Below are 18,214 nucleotides of genomic sequence, written 5' to 3'. Positions count from 1 at the left end.
TACGTAATATTTATAAAGTTTGATGTTGGGTGCATAAGTGAAAACGTTCCTGTGGAAACTCAACCAAAGATGACGAATTTGATCTTCCATCATTGTAATGGATACATAAACTACATAAAGGCAACAGTAGTATATCGCTGTTCAAACTCATAAATCCATGGACAAAAAACAAAATCGGGGTAACAAACTAAAACTTACGGAAACGCATAACTATAAGCGGAGAACAACGACACACCACTACAATGTAACTAACAAACACAGAAACGGACCAAGCATCAGACAAAATCCCACGAGAATAACAAATATAACATCAAAACCAAATACATGAATTTGGGATAGACAAGTAACGTGACACGTCTTATCGCAATGTCAATTTACACTCAAAAATAAGAGAAAACAAACGACGCAATGTCAATTTACACTCAAAAATAAGAGAAAACAAACGACGCAACGTTAAATTGTAACACACACAGAAACGAACTATAATATAACAATGGCCATATTCCTGACTTGGTACAGGACATTTGTAAAGGCAACAATGGTGGGTTGAACCTGGTTTTGTGGCATGCCAAACCTCGCACTTTAATGGCAATGTTAAATATAACAGAAATGACATCATAATATTACAGGACTACAATACAAATAAATAGGAAAACGTATTAGACAAAGAAACACATGATTAATGAATAACAAAAAGCATCAGGTTTAAAATTTAATACGCCAAAAACGCGCCTCGTCCACACAAGACTCACCAGTGACGCCCAGATATAAAAGATCGAAAGCGAAAAAAAGTACAAAGTTGTACAACACTGAAGATCAAAAGTTGAAAAAGGTTGTGTCAAATACGGCTAAGTTTGTATGCTTGGGATAAGAACATTCTAATTATTTAGAACAATTAATGCTATTGCAAACAGTAAATTTTATCAAATGAATATAACAGATATACATAATGAAACTGAAGTATTAACTCATTACATAAAATAAACACATAATGATTGACCAACACAGAATAGACACACACCCGACTCAGTCGCAGTAAATTATGAAAATGACGTCACATCCGACGGTGAAAAGGCATTAAAAATTACGTCACATACGATGGTGAAAAGGCATTAAAAATTTGAACATATGAAATTTCTGAAACAGCAGAAAAATTACGTCACATATGAAAAACTATATCTCAAAAGTAAGATAGAATTAGTATTGATTAAAGATTAAAATAGAACTAAATACTGATATTGCATTTAAACACAATGCATATTGCAATACTTATTAATAGCAATTAACTATAATATGTATATGTGCAGTTTGTTATGAATCCAACTTCAAACTTAAATTATCGTACAGATTATGTTGACCAAAATTAAATCTAATAAATGACGGCAGTGTCCTTACAAATATCGGTATATTTCTGGATCATCCAAGTTCTGCATGTAACTCTGCCCTTGCTTGGACCCTTAGCTGTTTTCCAGCAATAAAGATTGATTGATTGTTGGTTGCTTAAGAGGTCTGTTGTCTCTCATTTTGGATCTAGATAGGGAGTCAAAGAAGGTAATATTTTCGGATAAGTTAATTTATTTATATACCTGTGTATTTGAGTTTCTGCCCTTTTCTCCATTGACCCACTACATACGTTTAGAAATTATTGCATCCGTCTAAACATGTTGAACTCGTGGGAAAAATAAAGAAACCCGCTTATATCTTGTAAACAAATTATGCATTCGTCCACAAGAAGTTGTTGTAGGTGTAATATGTAGAGTGAGGCGCTCATATTCGCCATGGAAACAATTTCGCCGTTTCATGATTTTGAGGTGTAAAAACTTCAAAGGATGGTTGAAATGGAAGAAATATGCCCGCCGGTAAATTATATTTTTATAACAAATATGATTATTTTGAAAATGAGACTAAACTTCGGCACTTACCGCAAAGGACCGAAATATGGACAACGATTTTCAGCCAATTTCCTGAATGAAAAAAAAAAACGATTTAAAAGAAGTATTTCTTAGTAATTCTGTGACTTGTTGCCCTAAACTTCAGTTTTTTACACCTTTCAAATGTCTGCTATTTATCTATTATGAAATTTATTTGATAAATATTGTTTAAAGCTGCAATTATTTGGTTTAAATCAGATTATGTGTCCCCCGTTGACAAAACATTAGGAAATTTCAAACACCCTTTAATCCAACTTTTCAGATGATTTTTCTCAAAAAAACACGTTTTAAAGCTAAGAATATTTTGCATGTGAAGTTATCTTTATATAGAAATATCAGTATACTTCAAAAACATAAAGACCTGAACATAAACCGAAGAAAACATGGAAAGATATGGCGAAAATGAGCACCCCACTCTAATATTTTGAAAAAAATTTATTAAAGAAACAAACTCAAAAAAGGAAGCACAGTGTGCAGACAAAGATCGAGCCAGCTATGCACAGTGTCTAGTTTATAAACGTCATATGCAACGACATTTATCCTTTGACAGAACCAAATTCTGCCATTTATGACTTATTTTTACAAAGACTTACATGTACCATTTAACCGCAAGATGCCCAATGTATTGCCCTGGTAATCTTTCAGAGGAGTTATTTTCGAACTGTACGATTGAAATATATTATTTTATAAAAACCATCCTGCAATGTATTTCGTTCATAATTTACCAGTTTTCTGACGCAAATAAATGGTTAGCGCTAAAAGTCGCCAAAAGCATATCAATCAACTCCTCAAAGGATGTTTCAGAATCTGATATACATAATTTAACCGGATTTGTTATAACATAAGCAACACGACGGAGCACCTGTTTTTGGTAGGGTTCGTGTTGCTTATTCTAAAGTTTTCTATGTTGTGTCGTGTGTTCTATTGTTTGACTTCTTTCATTTTTAGCCAGGCATTGTCAGTTTATTCATAAAAAATTACTGATTGCAAACGTACAAATTATTCGAGATACTAAGGGTTTTCTTAACCCAGGCATAGATTTCTTTAAAAGTGTCATCAATAGAGGTACAGCAATTAACCTTTTATCATCTAACTCAATTGAATTTCACATTTAAAAGCAAGAAACACAATATGGCATATTGAAAGACAAATAGTAGCCAAAATTAAAAAAAAAAAATACAAAATTTACCATAACACAATGACGGGATGTATAAGTACAGAACCACTTCACAAGGTTGTCACAAAAACAGACTTTACAGCAGAAATTAAATTCAGGGACAAGTGAAGACAATGTCAGTACCAATCTATACTTCAAGATAATCTTTTATTATTTTAATAATTGTCACAGAATATTTATCAACAAGATCTTCGTACATTTCGAAAAAAAAAAAATAGAAAATAAAACGAGACGTTCTTTGATATAATGCACTGCCAGATAAAAAAAAACTTTCTGCTCACAACACTGATGAAGTTTGACAAATTCTGGGTAGAAATTGCAAGCTTCGAATACCAAAAAAAGTTGGGAAATATAAAGGTGAAGTTGATATTTTGATACTAAGGTGGCGGAAATGGTTAATTTCGAAATTGAAATCGTCTCGTTTGTCAAATACTATTGTATTCACATAATCCAAGAACCTAATGTATACGACGGTGATTATATTCCTAATGACGCATCGTTGTAAAGGAGTAGGTCCAGTACATTTTTTTAAGACCGCTTTTTGGCCCTAAAATATAACAGTTTTAAAACATAGTTAAAATGTAAACTTATAGTTATTTAATAGAAAATAGAATGCTTCTGCTATATTATTATGGGCTGTTTTTGACAATACCATGCACATATGGATAGTTGTCTCATTGGCAATCATACCACATCTGCCTCTTTTTTTTTTTTTCTTTTTTTTTTTTACATATATCGGGTACTAGCATTTAGCATTACTGAAATCTTCACAATTTTAGCATTTTAGACGGTTTCCGTCTTAAATGAAAGTGGCCGCATTTGTCATTGTTTGTGTTCATTCTTAATATTGAAATGTAAGTCGTATTTGATAATACATAACATATATAAAAGTTGAGGATGAACACGGATGCGGTCACATTCGCTTTTGATAAAAACCATCTGAAAAAGTGACATGTTTTGGCATATTTTATAGATTTTTCATATTTAAGCTTGAATCGGAGCGTTTTAAATGAGTAAATTAGTTATAATCTTTCACGTATTCTAATTGAATGAATTGAATAGACACTTCAGTGTTGAATAAGTGTCTATATCTTTCGTCAGATTAACCTGAAATTTGAATCCAAATTCGGTCATTTCCGGACCTACTCCTTTGTAAGATTTTGCATCTCCAATATTTTTCAAATTGTATGGATTTCAAGATTACTTGTCTGATCACGCATTCGCTTTAAAATAGTCGACCAAAAGCGCTTGATGGAGGCAAATCATGAAAATTGCTACTGATGTACGAAATGGATATGGCATCTTATTCTTCGGGAAAGACATCGGTGCCGGAGTGTGTAATATTCCGAAATCTGCATTTTCTTTTGAAAGCTAGTCCAATCTTAAAATGCAATGAAAGAAGATTATTAGGTCAGAATCATTAACTCTTCATTAAGCAATATATGAAGTACTAGAAATGTATTCTAAATCGACCTTCTTATGACTGTATCGTGGATCGTCTCGGAGACAGACTATTTTCTGGAAGGACCCGACCTGGACTTGTGTTTATATATAAGGACTTGAGGCTCAATTACTGTAATTACCTCTTGTATCGGGCGTTGTATCTGTCATCTCTCCACTTGGAAGGTCAGTCGTAAGAGTGCACTGCAGGCGTGCGCAGGCTACGTCATCAGCTGCATCCACCAATAGCCCAATGGGTGTCGGTTGTCTACTCCTAGCTTTAAAAACCTACGACTTCAGGTAAAGACACAACACACCCTCATCCTTCCTTAAAAGGAGGAACTGTAACCAAAGACTCCCCTATTCCATTCAAAAAGTAAAATCACAAAAATACTGAACTTAGAGGAAGATCAATTGGGAAAGTCCATAATCACATGGCAAAATCAAATAACAAAACGCATCAAAAACGAATGGACAAAAACTGTCATATTCCTGACTTGGTACAGGCATTTTCAAATGTAGAAAATGGTGGATTAAACCTGGTTCTATAGCGCTAACCCTCTCACTTTAATGACAGTCTCATCAATTTCCGATATTTTTACATTGATGCGTTAAATAAACAGACACAATAAATATAATAGTCAAAATATGGGTACATCAGTCATCATCGTTTAACAATTTTAAAAGGAACAATTTAACAGAACACAAAAACATCTACTATCTACGAACACATTTATTGAATGTCTGACGTCAGAAAATTTTATACGTCACATAAATTTGTCGTTCAATGTGCGTACAAACAATTTTAAAATTTTCATGGGAATGTTAGCATACAGGGTTAAAAAATCAAAAGTATGTAAGAATAAATTTAAGAAATAGACCGAGATTTAAACAAATCCAAAAGTTATATATAGAATTTATAAGAATCCAAAAATAGTTAATACCACTACGCGATTGAATGATTTTGACGTTTGTGGTTCAACGTATATTGTAATTCATAATAGAAATATATCATAATGACATATAATAGAACAATATCATACTGACGGGATCTTTTAAAGTACAGAGTCACGTTATAAGAACAAAAGAAATACAAAAAGTCGCAAATACAAAACAAACCACAAAAAAATGAAAGCCAATACAAACACATTGACGAGATGTATAAGTACCGAGCCACGTAATTCAAACTCTCTAATTAAGTCACATAACTAACAAATGGGTTATCTAACCTAGCAGATATCCTAAAACTTGTTGTTTAAAATACATCCCCTGTTCCCTGGATACGGGATCTCTAAATAATCTTGAACCTTTCCCTAAAAACATGGCATAAAAAAATCACTGTAGACTACTCAGCCTTAGACAACTAAAAAAAATGTTTTACTCAATAAACTCGTCATAGATATCAGGACTAAATTTTATATATACGCCAGACGCGCGTTTCGTCTACAAAAGACTCATCAGTGATGCTCGAATCCAAAAAAGTTGAAAAGGCCAAATAAAGTACGAAGTTGAAGAGCATTGAGGACATTTTCTTTTCACTGTAACCCTTGAGCTACAACAACGCACCGGCCTTAGATTCGTGTAAACCCTCCATACCTAGTTCTGAAATGTCACAGTTCTTGTTGAGAACCTTTCCATCACATCATGGACAAGAATTTAGTTCTCCAACCCTTAACCGTTCTAATTATTGATTGCATGTAACAATATCTGAAAAACGCAATAAAACAAGGGAATTTCCAATAATCAAAAATAAACAAAGATCTCTGTCGCTGCCAGTTCATTAATCTCCCCTCAAATTTCAAATTAATCTAAGCTACGAACTATTCTACTAGATCCCGATAATATTTCAAGCACCTGTTCCAGCATGGAACAAGTGAAAACCATGACATCAAGGAAGTGTACACCAATACCGTTCTTCAATATGTCGGTAATATATAAAAATGTCGCAAAAAAAATGTTTTACTCAATAAACTCGTCATAGATATCAGGACTAAATTTTATATATACGCCAGACGCGCGTTTCGTCTACAAAAGACTCATCAGTGATGCTCGGATCCAAAAAAGTTGAAAAGGCCAAATAAAGTACGAAGTTGAAGAGCATTGAGGACATTTTCTTTTCACTGTAACCCTTGAGCTACAACAACGCACCGGCCTTAGATTCGTGTAAACCCTCCATACCTAGTTCTGAAATGTCACTGTTCTTGTTGAGAACCTTTCCATCACATCATGGACAAGAATTTAGTTCTCCAACCCTTAACCGTTCTAATTATTGATTGCATGTAACAATATCTGAAAAACGCAATAAAACAAGGGAATTTCCAATAATCAAAAATAAACAAAGATCTCTGTCGCTGCCAGTTCATTAATCTCCCCTCAAATTTCAAATTAATCTAAGCTACGAACTATTCTTATAGATCCCGATAATATTTCAAGCACCTGTTCCAGCATGGAACAAGTGAAAAACATGACATCAAGGAAGTGTACACCAATACCGTTCTTCAATATGTCGGTAATATATAAAATGTCGCAACACTATCCTACAGTTTGTACACTGGAGTATAGCTCTAAGACAGACTAAAGCACCCCAAAAAAAGTCAGTCACAGTCCTCTAGCATACTGTTGTGCTCATTTCGTCAGAGCGACAATGAGCGCTGTCATCGCCGGCAGCAACTCCAAACTCACGGACTGTGTGAAATATATAAAAATTAAATTAAAAGCCGCTTCAGTTTGGAGTACTCCTTTTCTTCATACAACATGTGTCTTGTAGGCAAATGAAAGTGCAAAAAACAACATTATATCAGTACATTGCAGGCATTAACTTATAATCATAATCAATAAATCTAAACAATAGTTAAACCATTGGGGAAAAGATATAAACTTTAAAATGAGATACTTAGATTTGAATTTTCACATTTATCAAAAGTCTGTGTTTATAAAATGTCATACCATGTATACCACGGTTTTTTTTCTTAGTTGTAAATAAACAAGAAGTATCAAATATTTTAGATCTATTTGGCATTATGTAAATACTTAAACAAGAAATACAGTAAAGAGAGCTGAATAACCATACATTGTCTTCACACTTTTCTCGCCTACATATATATTGATGGCTTATCACTGTTAAGGTTTTTGTTGACGAAATGCAAGACTGGTTTGGAAAATAATTTAGCCAGCAGTTTCTCACATACTCACATTTTTATCCATTTTCGAAAATGGATATATATTTTTTTCTTTAAATATACAATTTTGTAAACACTTGTTAGATTTAATATGTACGACAATTGAAGGATTGGTGCTTCTTGAATTTTTAATTAAATTGGGCATTAAGTTTCAGCACATGATGCTGTAACAGATTCAAATGATGTTTCACTTTTAGGAATAGTTAATGATGATTCGACAGAAACCAAAGAGCAATCTTGGATATCTTTTGCAGAATCTTCATCAATAATACCTGAATTATCACATACATGAAGTAACAATAAAAAAAATCATCATTTATTTCATCACTAGCATCATTTCTCTCAATATACTGCTCATTTATTTCATGCTTTATTTTACACAATTTTTTTTCAATGCCAGTTTGTGTTTCTGGATTAATTTTTGCACATTAATTGTTGATGTCAACACTACATACAGGTATCTTGATCGTTATGTCTATGATTGATGATGAACAATCAAATGGTACTGCTGATGCACTTCTAGTCCCCTCAAAGAATCCAGGAGTAACTTTGGAACAGTTTTACCAATTGCAAGTGCTGAAAATAAGAGTGGAATAATAGTATAACTGCACAGCTTCTTTTGCACGTAATTCTTTTTTTCAAACATAACACATTCAATAAACACGACGGCAGTTGCAAAATTAACTTTGGTTGCCTATGAACACTTGGAAGTGGAATTCAATGACAGCTCTGTCAATGGATCGGTTAAATATTTCTTAAAAGATTCAATTTTATGGAATATGAATATTTGCTAAATCTGAAAACGGCAATTTGAATTTATATAGGACACTACAGCCATCACTGAACATGATTCTTCTTTAGAAGAACCATAATTATTATACCTGAATCATCACATATAGTAAAAAATAAGAAAAAAAATCCTCATCAATTATCATCACTAGCATCAATTCTCTCAACAATATGCTGCTCATTTATTTCATGCTTTATTTTACACAATTTTTTTCAATGCCAGTTTGTGTGTCTGGATTAATTTTTGCACATGCCAATTATTGTTTATGTCAACACTACATACAGGTATCTTGATTGTTATGTCTATGATTGATGATGAACAATCAAATGGTACTGCTGATGCACTTCTAGTCCCCTCAAAGAATCCAGGAGTAACTTTGGAACAGTTTTACCAATTGCAAGTGCTGAAAATAAGAGTGGAATAATAGTACAAGTGCACAGCTTCTTTTGCACGTAATTTTTTTTTCAAGCATAACACATTCAATAAACACGACGGCAGTTGTAAAATTAACTTTGGTTGCCTATGAACACTTAGAAGTGGAATTCAATGACAGCTCTGTCAATGGATGGGTTAAATATTTCTTAAAAGATTCAATTTTATGGAATATGAATATTTGCTAAATCTGAAAACGGCAATTTAATTTATATAGGACACTACAGCCATCACTGAACATGATTCTTCTTTTGAAGAACCATAATTATTATACCTAAATCATTACATATAGTAAACAATAAGAAGAAAAAAATCATCATCAATTGTGTCATCACTCGCATCAATTCTCTCAACAATATGCTGCTCATTTAATTCATGCTTTATTTTACATAATTCTTTTTCTAATGTCAGTTTGTGTTTCTGGATTAATTGTTGCACATGACAATTGTTGTTAATGTCAACACTACATACAGGAATCTTGATTGTTATATCTATGATTGATGATGACCATCATCATCAAATGGTACTGCTGTTGCAATTCTAACCCCCTCACAAAAATCCAGGAGTAGCTTTGGAACAGTTTTACCAATTGCAAGTGTTGAAAATAAGAGTGAAATAATATCATAACTGCACAGCTTCTTTTCAATATAATTCTTAGTTCCTAGCATAACACATTCAATAAACACGATGACAGTTGCAAAATTGACTTTGCTTGCCTATGGAAATTTGAAGTTGAATTCAATGAAAGTTCTGTCAATTGATCGGTTAACAATTCCAAACTCCCGTCACATTTGCTTTTTCCATGTTCAGAACCAAAATGTTCTTATTTATTGGAATATTAAGTATTTGCTAAATCTGAAAAGAGCCATTTAGATTTATTTGTGGCAATACAGCCATCACTGAACACGATTCTTCGCTTAATTTTTTCTCTCTCTGTTTCTGTATTTGCAATGTTCACATAATGATTGACCACATGCTTATTATCTTGATTATTCGCCACTGTATATTTCCTTTTTATATTCGTACCAAATTTTTTAATATGTAACTATTGGATCCATGGTATTCGATGGCTGTGTTTAATAAATACTTTATATTTCATCTTGATATTTTATATCTCTATTTTTGCAAAATTTAGAAAACTTACAACTGTATTACTTGGTACTTTTCCTTTCATTTGAGAAAACATCATTGCCTGCCAGTTGCCCGTAAAGAGATGCTGCAAGACAGTTTATTCTACCGCTTGTTTTAAAATGTCTTTTCCCACTATTTCTTTAATCAATTCTGATTTCTGACCTCTATCTGTGGTAATTGTGGTAATTATTCTTCTCGTTTTTTCATCTTATTCTTCCTTTACCCATCTTGACCAATTAAGGATTTTGATTTCTGGAATAACCACATATAAATCAGAGAGAGCTGCCATACAGTTTGTCCCTCCACTGCAATACTCATGGGCTCCATGAAAACACGGGGGTTCAGTTGTCTACTGTCTGTTTTGTGAACCCGGGGCTTAGGGTAAAGATACAACGCCCCTCCTTTTCCTTCCTAAAAAGTTCCGACAACTGAAGACGCCCCTCTTCCATTAAAGACCAACTTCTTAACACATTCGTCGGTTATGTGAATGTGTTATCTAACCCAGCAGAAATCCTAAAACTTGGTGTTTAAAATCCACCCCCTGTTCCCTGGCTATGGGGTCTCTAAATAAATTTTAACCTTCCCCTAAAAACATGGCGCATAAAAATTCACTGTAGACTGAAAAAAAATTTTCACTCAATTTTCCTTTCACTGTAACTCTGAGCTACAACTGCGCACCGGTCATAGGTGCGCGCAAACACTCTAGACCTAGTCCTGGAAGCTCACTGTTCTTGCTAAGAATTTTTCGAATAAAGGATTTTGATTTCTGGAATAACCTCATATAAATCAGAGAGGGCTTCCATACAGTTTGTCCCTCCACTGCAATACTCATTGGCTCCATGAACACACGAGGATTCATTGAATTTTTCATTGTCACTTTTTGGACACAGAAGTATACCAGACAGATCGTTTTTTTATATAAATTTTGGGAAGCTCTTCTATTGTGACATTAGCTTAAATCTTACATTAAGGCAATATAGACAGCAACAATACTCTCTGTTGGTCAGGTTTGAAAAATATTTTGGGTGTAGGTAAATGTACGCAAATTAACTAAAACCTATCTTTTCCCCTGAATTTTCTGAGGTGTATTGTGAAACGACAGCCTGCAGAAATACTTGCATAGCAAATCTTTGTCCTTAATTGATGGCATACCTTTTTTGAGCATTATTCTGGAGATGTCTTGTCCCATGTAGGATGTTTTTATCCTTATAATGTAATAAATAATTCTTGGTTTTTGTTTTCTCAGATTGGATTGTCTATTCCTAAAGTTTGTTTCTTATTTTCGTCTTTATCTGCCTTTAATACATTGCTCTAAGCTCTTCTATTTTTATGCGTATTTCTAAGGATTATGTTTTTAATTACTTTCGCACATATTTCTGGTGTAAGTGGCAACATTTTTCTAAGTTTAATGGTTATGTGACTTTCTGTTGTCTTGCTGCTAAATGGCGTGTTACATGTATGAAATAGGAAATGTGTCAAAGAGACAACAACCAGACCAAAAAAGCCTTTAAAAGTATTATCAAATGCAAAGTGATTTTAGTGTATTTATAAATATTCTATCGAAAATTTGTGTAGAATAATTCAATCATTTATTTTTATGATTTTCGAAAATTACGAAATAGTGTTTATGTATGTGAATTTATAGATAGCAACGTTAAAGTCTTCAAACCATCTACACAAATCCCGGAAAACAGATTAAGGGAAAAGAGCCCTCATTCCAATTTTGGATCCTCAATGCTCTTCAACTTTGTACTTGTTTGGCTTTATAAATATTTTGATATGAGCGTCACTGATGAGTCTTATGTAGACGAAACGCGCGTCTGGCGTACAAAATTATAATCCTGGTGATTTTGATAACTATTTACACCACTGGGTCGATGCCACTACTGGTGGACGTTTCGTCCCCGAGGGTATCACCAGCCCAGTAGTCGACACTTCGGTGTTGACATAAATATCAATAATGTGGTCATTTTTATAAATTTCCTGTTTCTAAAACTTTAAATTTTTGAAAAAAACTAAGGATTTTCTTATTCCAGGCATAGATTACCTTGGCCGTATTTGGCACAACTTTTTGGAATTTTGGATCCTCAATACTCTTCAACTTTGTACTTGTTTGGCTTTATAAATATTTAGATATGTAGACGAAACGCGCGTTTCGTCTAAAAAAAGACTCATCCGTGACGCTCGATTAAAAACATATTTAAAAGGCCAAAAAGAGTACAAAGCCGAATAGCACCAAGGACAAAACATTCCTAAAAGTTTTGTCAAATACAGCTAAGCAATCCCCTTCCCTTTCATGAATGTGACCTACCGAATTAAGACTATTTACCGTATTTGTATTCGTATAAGCAACACGACGGGTGCCACATGTGGAGCAGGATTTGCGTACCCTTCCGGATCACCTGAGAAAAACCCTATTTTTGGTGGGGTTCGTGTTGTTCCTTCTTTAGTTTTCTAATGTTGTGTCATGTGTCTATTGTTTGTCTCTTTGTGTTTTTCCTTTTTAACCATGGGGTTGTCAGTTTATTTGCGATTTATGAGTTTGACTTTCCTTCTGGTATCTTTCGTCCCTCTTTCATAGAGGAAAGGACTGTTACGAATTTACAGCTTAAGAAGGTTATAATATTTCTACAGTCATATATTTTCCGAAACGTCTATGAATTTCCCATTTGATCTTTTTAATATTGAAAACAGCATCGAAATCATCACTTTATCCTTGGTTGCTATAAGACGTTTAACCTGTAGAGTTGTTGCTAGGGTGCTATCTGCGAGGTTTGCGTTCTAATGTTAAATAGTGGATAGCTAATCGGTTCAATTGTCATTTGTACCGAACACAGCAGACAGTGATCATCGGAAAGGTTGTAAAGGAAGTAGTTAACACCAGGCAGAAGGTTAATTAGTTAGTAAAGTTAAGTGCTTGGAACCTGCGGACAGAATATAGAAAGACTGAGACTGTTGGCCAGTACAGATTGTCCAAACAGGGCTGGTGCTAAGGTTTTGCGTCTCACCTCTCTCATTATGGCAGTGAGTGTTTCCTGACATACCATGCTTAGTGCTATCCTGTTGTTCCGACAGTTATAGACATATTTGTTAAGTATAGTTTCATTCGAAAGTTAACCGTTTAAATTTATTTCATACATTAGTTTTCGAATAGGTTCCGAACGTTTAGGTTTTACCTCAGTTTCCAAATATTTGGTTTAAAACAAGTATCAGTTTGAAAGGGTTTCAAACAGGTTTTTAATTTAGCAGCTGGTTCAGGTAAATGTTAGGTGTTGAAACTCGTTTTATGTAGTATTTGTTTTATACTTAGTAGTATAGCGTAAACTGTTTGACTTCAGAATTTTTGAATTGCTCTTTATTTTCCAGGAAACTGGTACGAACTTGAGGGTAAACATATTAAAACGTCCCCGCCCGGTTACACGTTACAAATGGTGGCTTAGCGGTGGCATTTGTCAAGCATTTCTGTTACAGTATTTTGTCTATAACTGTCTGTCCGTCGGGTGGGGACGTTAAACCCGAGGTCCGTGTTCAGGGAATACAACGTCATGTGTTACATCAAACTAATGGATAACAAATAACATGTTACTGATTAGATACTGGCATTTTCTTATGTAGAAAATGGTAGATTGAACCTGGTTTTATAACTGGCTTAACGTCTTCTTGAATGACAGTCGCATCAAATTCAATTATTTTGACAACGATGCGTGAACAAAACATACACACATAATAGGTGAACATGTAAAAAAGATATTGAAGATAAGGGTACAGCAGTCAACATTGTGTTATAATCTCAATCACTACAAAAAAAAAAAACAACCACAAAAACAAATTATGTAAAAAAGTAGTACAAATATAGACCATGCTAATAAAAAGTTGAGAAAAGAACACAAATTACCTTTGTACTGTAACACATTGACGAGATGTATAAGTACAGAGCCACGCCATATATGTATCGAAGAAAGATAAAAATATGAATCTAGACAAGCACATTTGCAAAAATTAAAGGCCAGATTACATAAACCATAACATAATGAAGATGTACCACATCAATCATAATATAATCAAACAATTATTTAACAAAGAAGCACAATAAGCATATATTAAAATTAAACAACCTCAATGATTGCTTTTTTATTTTTGAATTTTATTCATGAATGTTAAATCCATCCAAACACGATTGAACAAATTAAAGTACTAGGACTCGATGGTTAGATTAACATTGAATCTGACGTAGAATCGCGCGTTTGCAGTCAGAATGTAGAGATAATGATTTTGCCGTTCAAAGTATGAAATTAATATAGTCTAGTTCTATTAGGCATATGTGAATTAGAAGTTTGCATTTCCTTCTTGTCGCTTGTGTGTATTTCTTCGAAAAATAAAAAGAGAGCCGCGCTATTATGTTTAAAAGAAACACTAAAGGCTATATAGACGAAGCATTTGCAAATATTAAAGAACAGAAAACAAAAAGTATAAATAAACTGCAAATTCACAGACGAAACAAAAATGAAATATACTAACAACACAATGACGGGATGCATAAGTACAAAGCCACGTCTAATTGATGTCACCAAAAATTGACAAAAAAGTAAATGTAATATTAAGACAATACTAACACCACAATGACGGGATGCATAAGTCCAAAGCCACATCTAATTGATATCACCAAAAATAGACCAAACAGTAAATGTAATATTAGGAAAGACAATTATAACAACACAATGACGGGATGCATAAGTACAAAGCCACGTCTAATTGATATCACGAAAAATAGACCAAACAGTAAATGTAATATTAGGAAAGACAATAATAACAACACAATGACGGGATGCATAAGTACAAAGCCACGTCTAATTGATATCACCAAAAATAGACCAACAGTAAATGTAATATTAAGAAAGACAAACAAACAAATGAAAGAAATGCATTGTTGTTAATTCCATATATAAGTTCTGATGATTTATTAATAAAATTAACGGTACCAATTTTGTTGCACCAAATGCGCATTTCGACAATACATGTCTCTTCAGTGATGCTCGTGGCCAAAATATTTGAAATCCAAAGCTTATATAAAAGATATTAAACTATTGATGTCCATACACTTAAAATACAATTCAGTGGTCGACGTTCCTACCATTAATCTTATTGTTTTTCCAAGGGTTTTCCTAGCAGCCGTCAGTATGACGTTTTCAATCCGGCTCCCTCGGGACTAAGCGCAGCTGTTAGTACCCCACTAAAAGACCCGACCGGGCTCGGGACCAAAGAAAGTGTCCCCAGCGGAAGTACAATATAATAGTAAGAACGTCAACCACTACACTAGTTTTCATACTTGGTTTTTTTTCTCATTTTTTTTAAGGATGGCCTACTTTTTCTCATTGTTGAAGGCAGTGCGTTATCCTATATATGAAAATAGGGCGAGCTTCAAATATACACAAGTCTTGTTAAATAACCAGGTCTTCGGGCTGCAATTGCTTTATAATTAATAACTCTTAAAAGGGGGTGGACAATATTAACTTTGTCATTCTTCTTTCGATCGGTAGTATTGCTAAAGCGGAATGTACAGGTACGCAGCCCCGTTCACTATAGTGGATACATTAATTCCGATGCATCATGAATTCCACGTCCTTTGCACTTAATGAACCATTGGAGCAACTCTATGAGGGGTCAGTATCAATCTCACATACAGACAGAGTTATCGTCCTTTCCTCCTCAATCTCTCTGCACCAGGCTAATTTTGGTCGCATTTTGCGACCATGTCCGCGTTTATAATAAAAAGACCTACGACAGTTCCAGAAATTATTATTTATCGTCTTTTATGTCTCTTTACCAAAATATATGGAAAAAAAACATGTGTGATCGTTATGTTCGTTCAATATTTAAATAAATAAAACAAAATAGTTCGCGGAAGGACATTGCATTTGAAAATCGGTTTAAAATGTAAACAAACGCACATGTACTCGAAAAATGGATCCGAATGCACGTATTCTTGAATGTCTACGTAAATATGACGACAATATCACTTTGAAGGACAAACAATTTGAGTGCTTGTGCAACATTTTAAAAGGCAATGATGTGATTTGTAATTTACCGGTTGCCTATGGCAAATCTTTGTGCTATCACCTCTTGCCCAGCTTACTGAACGGGCTGGTGTTGGTGGTTAGTCCTTTGAACATTATCCAGAAAGATCAGCTCTCCTCTTTAAGGACACGTGGAGTAAGTGCTTGCAAACTTACATTTTCTTGCAATGTAGATCATGTAGATGGTTGAGAAGAAAATGAAATGGACTTGAATGACTATTCATTGACAGATGTTATTGATGGCAAATATTCAGTCATTTTATGCCATCCTGAGGCACTCTTCAACACAAAATCTGGACAAGGACTTCTTAGAAATAACACATTTACCAGCAAAGTTCAGTGTGTGGTTATTGATGAATGTCATATTGTTGAAAAATGGTAAATATACAATAGCTTTTTCAGGTAGTTTTTCTTTTTGGCCCAGGAACCAACCCCTCCCTAAATAAATATTTGTGGTAATTTATCATTCTGTTTGCTTAATCAATTTCCTACACAAGAACAAATATTTTTGCATGTAAATGTATAAAAGACTTATATTTTGTTCTTTCTAATGTATAACTATACACAAGGGGACAACAGAGTTTATTACAACAAGAAGCCAGAGAGCTGCTGCTACCCAGGGAGCGACCCGCTGCCTTCTTTTTTCTTGCTTCCTCTAGCTATTTCTTTTTTTTATAAGTCCCAAGTGGAGAACGACAATAAGAAGCAAACGAAAAAAAGATGTGGTATGATTGCCAATGAGAATCTCTCCACAAGAGACCAAGAATGGAAATTTACAACCATGACAACTAAAGGTCACCATAAAGCCTTCAACAATGAACAAAGCCTATCCGCATAGTCTGCTTTAAATGGCACCAAATAATAATGTAAAACAATTCAAACTAGAAAATGTATACAAGTTCTTATAGTATTACTTTTGCCTGTAATAAATATCAATACATGCATGTCTGTTTCATTCCAGGGGCAAGGAGTTTCGTTCCTCATTTGCTAGTCTTCACACACTACCAGCTTTCTTTGTTGGGAAACCCATTCTTGGCTTAAGTGGTACACTTACAGCAGATTTGATCAAAAGAATACCATCTATTCTCGGAATGAGCAACCCAGTTTTTGTACAAGAGAGTCCAGATCGACCAAACATTTTTTTGAATAAAGTCGAAAAAACAACTACTGTGGATGTGAGCAAAATGTATGAGAAAATTTTCATAGATGAATGTGACAAATTATTTTCAGACAAACAATCTTATCCTGTAACATTAATGTTCATACCAATGTTATATATGAGTCATGCAGCTAGCTACTTGAGACATCTTTTCGGCGAGGAAGATATCAAAACATCCTGCTATTCAGTTGTTTTTTCAAGACAAGATGCAGAAGTTATTGCCACTACTTTAAAAGATTTAAAGAAAATCAATGAAAATCCTAGAATTCGTCTGGTATTAACAACCTCTGTGTCTGGAATGGGATTTGATCCTGAGAATGTTGCACATGTTATCCACACAGTTCCACCAAGAAACTTAAGTCAATATTTGCAGGAAATAGGAAGAGCAGGAAGACGTGGGCAAAATGCACAGACTACTCTTTACCACTGTGCCCGTGATCTTGCAAAAAACTTGCCTGGTATACAGAACGATATAATTGAATACTGCAAAAATAAAACTGAATGTCTACGAACATTAATGTTAAGTAAATTTGGATTTGAAAAATCTGAAACAGCATATTTGTGTGGTAAAAAGTGCTGTTGTTTTTGTTCTAGTTCATGCAGCTGTGGTTGTTCTTCTATTAATTAATGGATTATTGTTCAAAATGTGTTTTTTACATTTATTTAAAATTCAAACCCCATAGCTACAAGCTTCACTCCTTGTTATGCATATGATAGCTATGGCAAACATGCACAGCTTGCAATCCTTCGGTACAACAAATATAGTTTAAGAAAAACAAACTAAAACATAAAAAAATAATACAGAGCACTAAACTGTGAAAATTAGGTCATGGTCAAATGACAGCTGACATCAGGACATGTACATCATAAAATATTTCCATACACCCAATATATGTGACCT

The 18,214-nt window shown here is 34.0% G+C and overlaps 1 protein-coding gene across 1 annotated transcript; it reads left to right on the top strand.

Annotated features, from left to right (window-relative positions):
- The first annotated feature begins 16,041 nt into the window (after positions 1–16,041).
- On the top strand, positions 16,042–17,941 carry LOC139515046 (putative ATP-dependent DNA helicase Q1). The gene is made up of 3 exons (XM_071304606.1): positions 16,042–16,339; positions 16,385–16,532; positions 17,116–17,941. Exons 1-3 carry the CDS (start codon positions 16,042–16,044, stop codon positions 17,939–17,941), a joined length of 1,272 nt encoding a protein of 423 aa, XP_071160707.1.
- The last annotated feature ends 273 nt before the right edge of the window (positions 17,942–18,214 follow it).

Source organism: Mytilus edulis, chromosome 3, assembly GCF_963676685.1.
Source record: "Mytilus edulis chromosome 3, xbMytEdul2.2, whole genome shotgun sequence".
In the NCBI taxonomy this organism is placed as follows: Eukaryota; Metazoa; Mollusca; class Bivalvia; order Mytilida; family Mytilidae; genus Mytilus; species Mytilus edulis.
Note: the sequence above shows the minus strand (reverse complement) of the source record. Positions and strands in the feature narration are given on the sequence as shown.

Bases quoted from the DNA above. Each gene is read 5' to 3' on its own strand.
- LOC139515046 (XM_071304606.1), top strand. From the start codon at position 16,042: ATGGATCCGAATGCACGTATTCTTGAATGTCTACGTAAATATGACGAC. The intron at 16,340-16,384 runs GTTGAGAAGAAA...ATTCATTGACAG, and splicing joins CAATGTAGATCATGTAGATG to ATGTTATTGATGGCAAATAT. The intron at 16,533-17,115 runs GTAAATATACAA...GTTTCATTCCAG, and splicing joins TGTCATATTGTTGAAAAATG to GGGCAAGGAGTTTCGTTCCT.